Source organism: Molossus molossus, unplaced genomic scaffold (genome assembly GCF_014108415.1).
Source record: "Molossus molossus isolate mMolMol1 unplaced genomic scaffold, mMolMol1.p scaffold_m16_p_1, whole genome shotgun sequence".
Classification (NCBI taxonomy): domain Eukaryota; kingdom Metazoa; phylum Chordata; class Mammalia; order Chiroptera; family Molossidae; genus Molossus; species Molossus molossus.
The window spans coordinates 143,226,632-143,238,929 of record NW_023425344.1 but is presented as its reverse complement, the minus strand read 5'-3'; the positions used below and the strand labels follow the sequence as shown (position 1 = coordinate 143,238,929).

Below are 12,298 nucleotides of genomic sequence, written 5' to 3'. Positions count from 1 at the left end.
CTTGGCCAAGGCAGTGCATTAGGTAATGGCAAAGCCAGCACTGTTTCCAGCCAGAACTGTGAGACTCCAACGTGGATGCTCTTCACCACCCTGCAGATAAAGGGGAAGGAAGGAATGGGCTGGGGATTGGGGGGGGGGGCACAGAGGGGGGAATAAAGACTTTTCTGAATAAGGAGGCAGTTTTGATTATGTATCTTTTTTTTTTAGTAAGTCACTTTGGACAATAGGTCAAAGTATGTTACCATAAAGTTTTCTTACTTTATAAACAATAGGCTTTTAAATCTATAGGACTTTTTTTCCAGTTTTATTGTGATATAATTGATGCACATACAACACTGTGAAAGTTTAAGGTGTACAGCAGAATGACTTGACATTCGTATTTATTGTGAAATGATTACCACAATAAGTTAAGTTAACATCCATCACCTTATATAGTTACAAAAGAACTGTTTTTCCTTATAATGAGGACCTTTAGGAGTTACCATACAGTGGTGTTAACCCTAGTCGTCATGTACATTACATCCCCAGTCCTCGTTTATCTTGTATGTCTGAGACTTTGGGGGATTATCTTATAAAGAGGGAAAATTACCTCAAAAGAAGGGAAGTGATTGGCTTCCAAATACGTGTACACTCATCCAGCCTCACTTCTTGGAAGGCAGGAAGGAGGCCAGTTAAAACCCAGTTTCTCCTTCACCAGCCATTTTTGAAAAATCAAAGAAGGGAGAGGTCATTTTTACTGAAGGGCCTGGCAGAGGGACAGGGCGGCCTCAGCAGAGTGGAGAAGACTTCACAGAGAGGCTGGGCCTCACACTGTGAGAACTCCCACCAGGTCATCAGGATGGGGAGGGGTTCCGGGCCCGGTGAGCGACCAGGGTCTTGCCTGGCGGCTTACACGGCACATCTTCCCTCGTGCCCCCGCGCTAGGTGTTCCTGGAGTAAGAGAGACAGAGGAGCGAGGAGAAGATGAGACTGGAGAGGAAGGCAGAATGAGGGTTCTGGCCTGAGCCTTGGCGTCTCCTGCTTGAGCTCAAGTCCTGGTTCCACCACTGTTCCTGAGTGGTGGGCAAGCTCCTTGACCCTTTGGGCCTCCCTGTAGAATTGAGATCATAAATAATAGGAGTATATATCCTACAGATATATAATGAGATAATACGTACAAAAAAAAAAAAAAAGAAGAGTACCTAGTACCTAATAAATCTCCAATCTATGTGAATTGCCAGTCTTTTAGTATTGTACTAAGGAACTGGTACTTTTCCCTTTGGACAGTGGGGTCCCCTTACAGGTTTTAGCAGGGTGATCAGGTTAGCATTTCAGAAAGCTCAACCTGGCTGCCCAATAAAAGTGGCTTGTGGAGATGGGCATGGGAGGGGGCGGGAAGGTGCAGACAGGAGGTAGAGAGGAGCTGGCCCAGAGAAGGGTGAATGTGACCTGCCCATTGCACAGGCATGAAGAAGACCACGAGAGACACCCCCCTGGCAGGGAAACTGCAGGTCTTGGACAGGGCACTGGCGGGTGAGGTGAGGCAAAGGAGGGGTCTGAGGTTGTTACTGCTGAATTTTCACCTTAGGGGACCGGGAGGATGATTGTGCTAGGAGAGCAAGCAGGCTTGCGTGAAAGAGGAGAAAGATGCTGGGGTCACCTAGATGGACATGTGGTGTGTGCTTTGCTGAATGAGTCTGAGCTCAGGAGAAAGGTTGAGCAAGAGATGAAGGCCTGAGTCATCAGCATAGTGGATCACATTAAGATGTTAGCATGTGAGCTGAACAAATAAATGCCTTCTTCAGAGGTGTTTCCCTCCCCCACCGTGTTTTATAATTTTACTTTCATTTCAAAATTCCCAAGAAGTCAAACATTGGAAAATGATTGACTAAAAAAAAGAATGCATTTGACTCACGCATCATTGAAAATGCCCCACTTGCTCGCCTGTAAGATCTGCCTGTTTCTTTTATGCAGAAGCCCCAGCAGAGAACAGGGATTTAGCGGAGAGCCCGCAGAGAGTGGAGTGGGTTTCCGATGAGGCTCAGCTCTGTCAGCACCACCATTCTGGAAGCTGTGGTCTACACGCATCAACTCTCTTCAGAGGGTGGCTTCTCGTATTCTGCACTTGCTCTTCCTGCACAATCAAGGCCACCTAGGGCCAAGAGAAGCCTCTGGAAGTCACAGATGCCTTCCCTTAGCCTCTAAACAGACCAGTCCCGACAGGAGGGGTCTCCTTGTAGAGGGCAGTCAGCCCATGTCAGCAGTTGTTTCCTGAGCCCTCCCTGGAGGTCTTGCCTCTCTCTCAGTGGTGCGTGGAAAGGATCAGCAGGCTGCTGGCTTATGGCTGACGAATTGGGAATGGCAAGTGGCATGTAGGAACCCGTTTCTGGTTATGAGGGAAGCACCTTAGTACATTTTTCTGTTTCAAATTGTTGTGAACCTCAAACTCCAGTGTCAGTGACAAGCAAACCAAAGTGATGATCCTGGGTGTCGGTGCCCCTGTGACACAGTGTCCATGGCATCATCAGTATGCCACCTTCGGGACCTTCTGTGTCCTCCAGGCCAGGGTGGTACCTGCAGCCCTCTTCTCACTATTCATGGAGACCCCTCCTGTCTTCTGTCTCCATCCAGTCACACTGGAATTAGGACACAGCCCAGGAATCTGGGAGACCCCTGACAGACACATGGGCATCCCGAAGCCTATCTTGAGTAAGTGGCTAGAAAAATGCAAAATCAGACCGTGGACATAGAACAGCCTGTGTATAAAACACAAGCACACCGAAGGCCAGGAGAGATGAGCTTGATGCTGTGTGTGTGGAGGAGGACAGAGTGTGCTTTATATAAATGCCACCTGCAGTGTTGGAGTAGAGATACAAACTGAAAAGAAGGGTGAGTAGGAGACCTGAGTGTGTGTGTGTGAGTGTGTGTGTGTGACCTATAAGGACATTCTCCTGTGTCGGAGGCATCATGCATTCCTATGACAACTGAGATGACAACTAAGACTTCTTGATGTTTAAGACTTCGTGCCTCCTTTTGTTGATAATAATGCTGAACCTAGTAGCAATGAGTGCCGTGCACATAGCACCTCGTCATCATGACCTTTCTAGCCCGTTGTGACCAGCAGCTGCTGCTTTGATCCCGGTGCTCAAGGGGGAAGAGCCTGTGCTGTCAGGCCCGAGGTGGCTGCACCCCCAGGACGACTGCCCACAGGGCGCCTATGGACCACCGTCTGCCCTTCCCTAGCACAGGCTACTCCAGGACTACAGGAAGTGAGCACGGACATTCCTGAAATAACTGGAAGTGTGCATTTTCCTTCCATCTGGGCCATGCTCACCCACAGAGAAGGGAGTCTCCCTGCCTGCTCACGGGTCTGTTTGGTTTGGAGGGTGGATCTGCACTGTGGCTGTGCTCAGCTCCACGAATCACATACTTCCTACCCCTTCTGTGCAGCTGTTTCCAAGAAAGAGCTGGCCACCGATAAGGGGGAGCGGACTCCCTTTCCGAGGATGTAGCTTTTATGAACAGTGTAGGAGGAATACTCGCACTAGCTCTCTAGGAGAAAAAGCCTATAAAGATGTCTACAGCCCGCTCAGCTCCTCGTTACTGTGGTTTTGGATGGCTTGCCCACTCGGAGATCCTGTTTCTATTCACTCTGTGTGTCTGGGGAGGGGATGATTGACAGTTGTTGGAAGTGGAAATCTGGTTCATGACAGTTAGGATCTGAGTGTCCTCTTGGCTAAGTATTTTCAGCCCTGCTGGGAACAAGACAGACGTCTGTATGGGGAGCTGCTTTTAGCAGGAACATCAGACTGTATTCAAAATGTAGACCCAGCCTGGCACAGATTTAATGTCCAGTCCCTCAACCATGTTTTCAGTTCTAAAGTGAAAGGCTGGGTAGATAGGAACATGTTTTTTATCCTGGGAGTATTTCTTGTCTGAAAAAAACTTTAAACATCTTTCTTTCACTTCCTAAAACATGTGGACCCAATAGTCTGGCGTCCAAGCTGTTTTGTGTCCAGGACCCTCTGGGTCTGGGAGATGACAGGTTTTCTCCTATACCTTCCAGCCAGAAAGGATGGTTCGTGTCCCCAGCATCTGTCTGCGTTTTAACTTTTCCAACATGCAAGAAATTATTTTGTAGGCATCAGCTATCAATGTAGAATTTCTGAATTGCTGAAAAGGAAAGGGAAGATGGAATGATCTGAGCCTGGAAGACTGAGTGCAGAATACAGCTTCCTCTGCACCTGGGAAGCCGTGGCTGGGTGCGGGAGGAGGATGGTGTGGGGTTGAGAAGGGATGTGTTGGAGAAGAATGGGCTGTGGGTGACCTCCAGGTGATGACTAAGACTGGAGAGGTTGTAAGCTGAGAGAGAAGAGGGAGGTTAAAATGGGTGGGAGCAGAGGGAGGAAGTCATAGGATGAGGAGAAACTCCAAGGACAGGAGGTAAAGAGTAAACCTACGTTCTTCCTTGCTAATAGAAAGCTAAGGGACAAGCAAGAACTGATGTCCAGTAATATCAAGGACCCAGTTGAATGAAAAATGGACATGGTCCTGGCATTTATGAGAGTTTATTTGGGAAATTCAAGATTAGATGTGCCAAGCAGAGCTGAGCTAAGGCTAGGAACCCTCTGCCCGAGCCCACAGAAGGGGCTGGGTGCCAGGGTGAGGTCAGAGGCAAGTGGAACACTGCAGAGTTTAGTTCAGCTGGGATGGAACCAGGAGGGAGATGTGAGCCCACGGACGGGAGCTGGTCCCTGGGAAGGAGGGCCCAGAGAAGGCAGAGAGAGGGGCCTCGGGGAGGAGGGAGCCAGGAAGAAGGCCCTGGTCCGACCAGGCAGAGAACACAGTTGAGATGGTGGAGGCAGAGTGCTGCAGGTAGAAAACTGGTGTGGAGGGAGGGGGAGAAGGATGGAAACTCGGTTTAGGTTGTGTCGTCATTGTGGATGTTGCAGGAATGGGAGTCAAAAAGGGAAAGTGAGAGCCAGGCAGAGGTCAAGCACGCAGGTGCTGGCCCGTTCTGGAGAGGCTGCAGCGTGTAGATCTGCGTCAGCACTTCGAGCGCAGCAGTGGATCGTGTGCAGTCTGATGAGCCGGGGAGGGATGTGAGCAGCCTGGCGGGGCAGGGGCAGGCCAGCCTCGCAGCAGACCTCGGGAGAGGCCGGGGTGGGGCTTCTCTGGGAAAGCAGGGCCAGTGCCAGAGCCCCGAAGAAACCCTTTAGAAGAAGTATCTTTGCCTGTGTTTCAGGATCGCAGGTGACACAGCCCTCAACAAAAACATCCACGAGTCCGTCAGCGCCCAGATCCGGAAGAACTTTGCCAAGAGCAAATGGAGAGTAAGTCTTGTGTTGATCAGATTCCCAGTGAGTTTAAACACTTGCATGAAAACTTGCCTTGCCATTTGAACATTTTTTATTTCTGTGGGTTTCTGTTTTCTGCATTTGATGAAAATCCCCAGAATCTCACCCAAATAATTTTGCTAATTTTAACCAGTAACGATGAAGACTAGAAGGGAGTATCACAGTGTGAGATGGAATGAAGTCTATGATTTAATATTTCCCTTCTGTAAGTCAAAAACAGCAATAGTGCCAGGTCCAACTTATTTGCTGTGGCTTAACATGATCCTTGTTTTCTCCACTTTGCTGGAACTTTGGGCAGTCGACTTGTAATAAAATGACGTGAAGGGGAAACGAACGGGAAGTCTGAGTTGAATCCATCCATAATTTCTGATAAAAATGTGATGGATGTAGCCCTGGCTAGTGTTGTTCAGTGGTTAGAGCATCAGCCCGCGCACTGAAGGGTCAAGGGTTTGACTCCCGGTCAAGGGCATGTACCTGGGTTGCAGGTTCAGTCCCTGGGCCAAGTCGGGGCACATGCAGGAGGCAGCCAATTGATGTCTCTCACATCCATGTTTCTCTGTTTCTTCCCACCCCAACTCTACCCCCCACTCCCTCTGTCCTTTCCATTTTCTCTAAAAATCAGTGGAAAAAATATCCTTGGGTGAGGATTAACAACAACAAAAATACTGTGATGGACGTAAACCATTGAGGTTTTGTGATTATTGACCAGTTACCTAAATCCTGTGTTCTAACCAGCGTGGGTATAAGTGCCAACAGTGAGAGACCATACAGAAACAAAATTAATTCCACCAATTTCTTTTATTTAGAGGAAATGCTATTATTTAGGACAAAATCACCAGTAATAGGAAAATTTAAATTATTTTAAAATGTCATATTTTAAGGTACTATATTATTATAAGGTGCCTTTTGTTCTAAAAGTCACTTCTCTTAGATTATAGAGAGAATTGGTTTACATTTATTCTGTATGTTGATTATGTCAGAAGAAAAACATGTTTTTCTCCAAAATATATTTTGATTGGCAGAGGGGTCAGATACGTCAGTACTCTTTTGGAAGAAGGGGCAATGTACTTTGTAGAGTATCATGAGAACATTTTCAGAAGTTTGAAATGCTTAGGGTAACAGGAAAAATAATAGGAGACAGTCTGCATCTTTTTCATTAACTGGAATTATTTTGTCTGGATTTTTACTTTCTTAAATTTCAGCAAGCATTTAACGCCACCGCCGTTGTGAGACACATGAGAAGACTCCATCTCGGCAGCAGCCTGGACAGTTCGAATGCAAGTGTTCCGAGCAGCCTCAGTTTGGCCAGCCAAAATGATTGTGCGTATGTAGCAAAAACAGAACTTTTTAGCTGGCATTTAAGACACATCTGGGGTACAGAGGAGAGCACTGTCGTTAGCCGGGTACCTGCTGTATGTCAGGCACTTTCAATAGTTTATCCCATTTAACACTCCCAACAACCCTAGCACATGATTTAATTTTTAAAAATATTTTCTTTCTTTATCAAATTTAATGGGGCGACATTGGTTAATAACATTGTACAAGTTTCAGGTATATGTCTTTATGATACACCTGTATACTCTACTGTGTGCTCACCCCCCAGCCTAGTTTACTTCTTTCACCTTGTAATTGACCCCTTTATCCTCCTTATCCTCCCCTCATTTCTCTTTCCTTCTGGAAACCATCACGCTGTATCTGTGTCTATGAGTTTATTTGTTTGTTTCTGGCTTTCTGTTTTATATCCCACATACAAGTGAAATCATATGGTTCTTGTCCTTTTCTGTTTGACTTATTTCATTTAGAATGACACTCAAGATCCCCCAGGTTGTCACAAATGGCAGTATTTCATTTTATGGCTGAGTAGTATTCCATTATGTGTATGTACTGCACCTTTATCCAATCATCTATCGAAGGATACTTCGGTTGTTTCCGTGTCTTGGCCACTGTAAACAATGCTGCAGTGAACATAGGGGTGCATACATCTTTACAAATAAGTGTTCTCAATTTTTTCAGGTAGATACCTAGACGAGGGCTTGCTGGGTCATATGCTGCTCTATTTTTATTTTTTGAGGAACCTCCATCCTGATTTTTATAGTGGCCGCACCAATTTACATTCCAGAAATTAATTATTTAAGATTCACACAACCCTAGGCACTCTAACTTCCATGTATAGATGAGGAATCTGGGCTTCAAGGTCATGTCTGTCTGGATAAAAGCCCAGACACTTTCTTCTCTGTCTCCTTGCCTTATGCTTTGCTTGTCCTTGTGAGTCACTTCTAATGGGTGAGGAAGAGAGAGCAGAGCCTCCTGGGGGCCTGTTCTCATTGGCTTTTCATATTATTTTCTGATGAGGAGGATGATCATTAGAGCTGATTTATATAAAATGCATTAGCTTTACAGTCAAAGTAATAGTAATAGTATTTCATTGTCCTTCATCTTTGCATGGAATTTAGGTCATTGAGGGTGCACTTACACTCTCCTTATCTCGCTCTCCCACCCCCGCCCGCTGCACGTTTATCTTAATCTCGTATCAGGCCAGGCCAAGGGCTCCTCTTCACTTGTGAGCAGTTGCCTTGATCTTCCCCATCAGCCCTCGTCTCCTGAGCCACTGAGCACCCTTCAGCTTGGTTTCTTCTGAGCATCACATTTCTTTCCATTGCCCTTAGGAAAAAGTTTGCTTCATCACTAAATAATCCTTCCATCTCATTCAGGAATGTCCAGCCCTTCAATTTTTCCAAGAGATCTCCACCAGTGTCCCCTGACCCAACTACACACTGCCGTCGACCCACATTTGCAGCTCAGCACAGATCCTTTCCACCCTCTGCTCAGAGGAAGCTCACAGTCGATCATTTCTTGGAAGATTCATACAATGGCTGTGACAGTGAAGCCATCATAACCATTTATTTTGTGGATCTTCCAAGACTACAGAGTCTATGGGAGGAAATACTGCTGGCTTAGCTCAGTGGATTCACCCCCATTCAGACCTCCGGGTACCAACACTTCTGCTTGGGCAGCACTGGACTGCAGTCCGTGAGGAACGTGCCCAGGCCTGAGCCACAGCACACACAGGAGTAGGTACACAGCCCATCTCGATGCTCTCCAAGATGCTCCTTAGCCAAGAGCACAGACCACACACCAAGCAGGGACCATAAGGGGCTGTCACATTCTCTCTTCATTCTTAAAATAACTACTTCATGGAGCTGCTGTTCTCATAATGACAGTGTATATTCAGCACCTAGCCCGATTCATAGTACGTAGTAAGCGCTCATTAATGGAACCTGTCATATTATGGTGGCTAAATCATGTCCTATTAAAATACAAAGCAGTTATAAGTATAATGAAAAAAGGAGGGAAGAGTTGGGTCTAAAAGAAAAGCATTCTGGACATTGCAAATGCTTTCCTATGGGTAGATAAAAATTTAGAATCCAATGTATAGAAGTTTGGCCCCCTCACAAACCCTTGCAATAAGAAGGGAGAGTATTTCCTTCTGAAGTTCTGAATTTTTGTGTCCACTGTCCCCTGCAGGTCTGGCACCCTCTACGCTCTGTAGTTTCATTTCCTCTTCATCAGGGGTCTCAGGAGTGGGAGCCGAGCGGAGACCGAGGCCCACCACTGTGACGACAGTGCACACTGGAAGCAAGTGACTGGCTCTGGAGGTGGGGCCCAGGGGCGGGGCCTCGGGCAGAGCCAGGGAAGGGGACCCCCAGGGGCCACCAGTGCCATCAGCCACCCAGAGCGATCCCACCTTGCATGGTGCGCCTTCCTGCACAGGACTGGAAGACAGAAGTTTTTTATGGCCATATTTTATACTGCAACTCTGAAGTGTTCATTTCTCACAAACTGTACTGACTCAAGGGAGCTGATTTAAAGGATCTGGTGCTGTATATATGAATCTTGCAAAGCTCTAGAATGGACTTTCTTTGTCCTCTCCCCGACTTCTGTCATTTCTGCTCTTCTCAGTATAGGTAACCTTCTATGTTGTATTTTTTTCATTAATGACAAAAAAAAAAAAGGTTTCAACTGGATTATTTAAGTATTGGTAAATATTGTGCATTAGGTTTTTTTCCTTTTAAGAGATATGTTCTTGCAATCTATACTTAGTCACATGACCTATATCTTTTGCTTGTTGGTAGTAGAGTTTTATGTTAACCGTTAAGAGGTTTTTTCCCCTCCAAGGTGAATTTCAAGGTATTTTTAAAGTTTCTAATAAGAGGATTGAGAATCTGTCTCCAAGGTGAAGAGTGCACTTTACTTCTCCTCCCTTCCTCTCTGTCCCTTCCTGGAGGGGCAGCTCTCGAAGAAGACAGCTGAGTTCCACCCTGGGAGGGGCCCGCAGAAACCTCCCTGGACACTCCTCCAGCAACCCCCGCCAGCCAGAGAAATCTAGGGGCCTCTTGCCACCAGCGTTCAGAAATTGAGAAGCCGGCTCCCCCAAGGCTAAAAGCTGAACTTTAGAGGCTAGACTTGCCATGAAGGAGGTGTCCACCCAGCAGAGTTCAAGGACCTTTCTCACAGAAGGAACAAGATGCCACTTTGTGTGAGGTGAGCTGTCCTTGCTGCTCTCACTTCTCATGAGGGGGGACCCACGGAAGCTCTGCTCTCAGCTATGCAGTTTTCAAATTACTCTTTCTCTCTGTTTTTTAAAAATGCATTTCTAATCTTAAACTGACCTCCAACTCTCATAAGTTGTTTCTGCACATTTTTACTCTGTTCTTGTATGAATATTATCTGGAGGACAAGAGGGAAATGGCCCTGGAAGAGAATCTGTTTATCTGGGGTGGTGAGAAGAGGTGGCCTGCCAAGCAAGCCGGACACAGGCTGCAGTGATGGCCAGAACCGGTCGTGGCCAGGCCCAGCTGGCACCTGAAGCTGTCCCTCTGACCAGGGCTGTCTGAAAACCAAAGACCTGTGATGGGGGACTGAAGGATTTCCTGGGGTGTAGGACTTGCAGTGCTAAAACTGGCCATGACCAGGCAAATGAGGCCGTGCTGTCCACCCATGTGGTGGATGGGTGTACAAGATAGAGCAAGTGCAGTGTGAAATCCAGGGCAAACCACTTTTCAAGGATGCTGTCTTGTAGAGGCAAGCAGGCCAGCTTCACAAAAGCCCTCCCCCAGTGGCCACGCAACGCCAAGTCTGCACTGCGCAGTCAGCTCCAGCCATCCTGCATCTCTGCAGGTCTGCTGATGGTCCAGTGACTTTTGTCCTCATGCTTTACTCCTGCAGTTGGCCAGCTTGGCAGGTCCTGTTGGTCAGGCCATCTTCATCACTTCCACAACTTTGCCTGTGTCCAGGCCAAATGTTTAGGGATAGCCTCCACAACAACACACACACACAGTTCAGAGCTCCATTCTGCCTCCTTTAGGATGGTGTGTACACACACACACACACACACACACACACACACACAGTCCAGAGCTCCATTCTGCCTCCTTTAGGATGGTGTGTACACACACACACACACACACACACAGTCCAGAGCTCCATTCTGCCTCCTGTAGGATGGTGTGTACACACACACACACACACACACACACAGTCCAGAGCTCCATTCTGCCTCCTTTAGGATGGTGTGTACACACACACACACACACACACACACACAGTCCAGAGCTCCATTCTGCCTCCTTTAGGATGGTGTGTACACACACACACACACACACACACACACAGTCCAGAGCTCCATTCTGCCTCCTGTAGGATGGTGTGTACACACACACACACACACACACACACACAGTCCAGAGCTCCATTCTGCCTCCTTTAGGATGGTGTGTACACACACACACACACACACACACACACACACACAGTCCAGAGCTCCATTCTGCCTCCTTTAGGATGGTGTGTACACACACACACACACACACACACACACACAGTCCAGAGCTCCATTCTGCCTCCTGTAGGATGGTGTGTATACACACACAGTCCAGAGCTCCATTCTGCCTCCTTTAGGATGGTGTGTACACACACACACACACACACACACAGTCCAGAGCTCCATTCTGCCTCCTTTAGGATGGTGTGTACACACACACACACACACACACACAGTCCAGAGCTCCATTCTGCCTCCTTTAGGATGGTGTGTACACACACACACACACAGTCCAGAGCTCCATTCTGCCTCCTGTAGGATGGTGTGTATACACACACACACACACACACACACACACACAGTCCAGAGCTCCATTCTGCCTCCTGTAGGATGGTGTGAACACACACACACACAGTCCAGAGCTCCATTCTGCCTCCTGTAGGATGGTGTGTACACACACACACACACACACACACACACAGTCCAGAGCTCCATTCTGCCTCCTGTAGGATGGTGGTGTAGGAATGTGTAAGAGCAGCTTGAAAGGCAGGCAGCTGATCTACCCTGTTCCCACATACGTCATAGGCACTCAGCCTTTGGGCAGAAATTCCACTTGGCATCTGCCACACACGCAACCAGCATAAAATCCGGCTGTCACTCTTCAAAATCTGTAAAAAGCCTGGAAAACTATGAGATGGCACCAGATGCAGTTAAGAAACAAGTGTCACCTGAGTTGAATATGCATCACCCGCCCCCTTCAGAAGGGCAATAGCATGAATCTTGTAGAGAGAATCCAGGAAATGGAGGCATCTCTCCAGAAGGTTAAGTAGGATGTTGCTTATTAACAAGTGTAATGGAACACTGAGGTTTCTGCAGTATAAGAAAACAATCATTAGATGTCATGAGGCATGAAAATTTGCCTGAATTTGGTACCTACAATGTTGCCTGCACAGTCATCAGCTCCTGTACTGTGTGTGATACACAGTCAGTTGTGTTAGGAAAGCAACATTTGAAATCAAATTCCATTATTGGTGATTGCATTATTTTCTGGAGTTCATATGTGGGGTGCATGTTATATTCAATTAGTTTGAAAGTATGTCTTACCTGAAAAGTGCAGAACAAGGGAAAGGTGGCCCCTGCC

The 12,298-nt window shown here is 47.1% G+C and overlaps 1 protein-coding gene across 1 annotated transcript in view; it reads left to right on the top strand.

Annotated features, from left to right (window-relative positions):
* The window catches only part of CAMK1D (calcium/calmodulin dependent protein kinase ID), a 411,239-nt gene extending 401,731 nt beyond the window's left edge, over nt 1-9,508 (top strand). Inside the window, exons 9-11 of the mRNA XM_036242307.1 lie at nt 5,225-5,312; nt 6,539-6,656; nt 8,862-9,508. Of these exons, the coding sequence (XP_036098200.1) occupies nt 5,225-5,312; nt 6,539-6,656; nt 8,862-8,980 (325 nt within the window). The 3' untranslated portion in view covers nt 8,981-9,508. The remainder of the gene's footprint in view (nt 1-5,224; nt 5,313-6,538; nt 6,657-8,861) is intronic.
* Nucleotides 9,509-12,298: the final 2,790 nt, after the last annotated feature.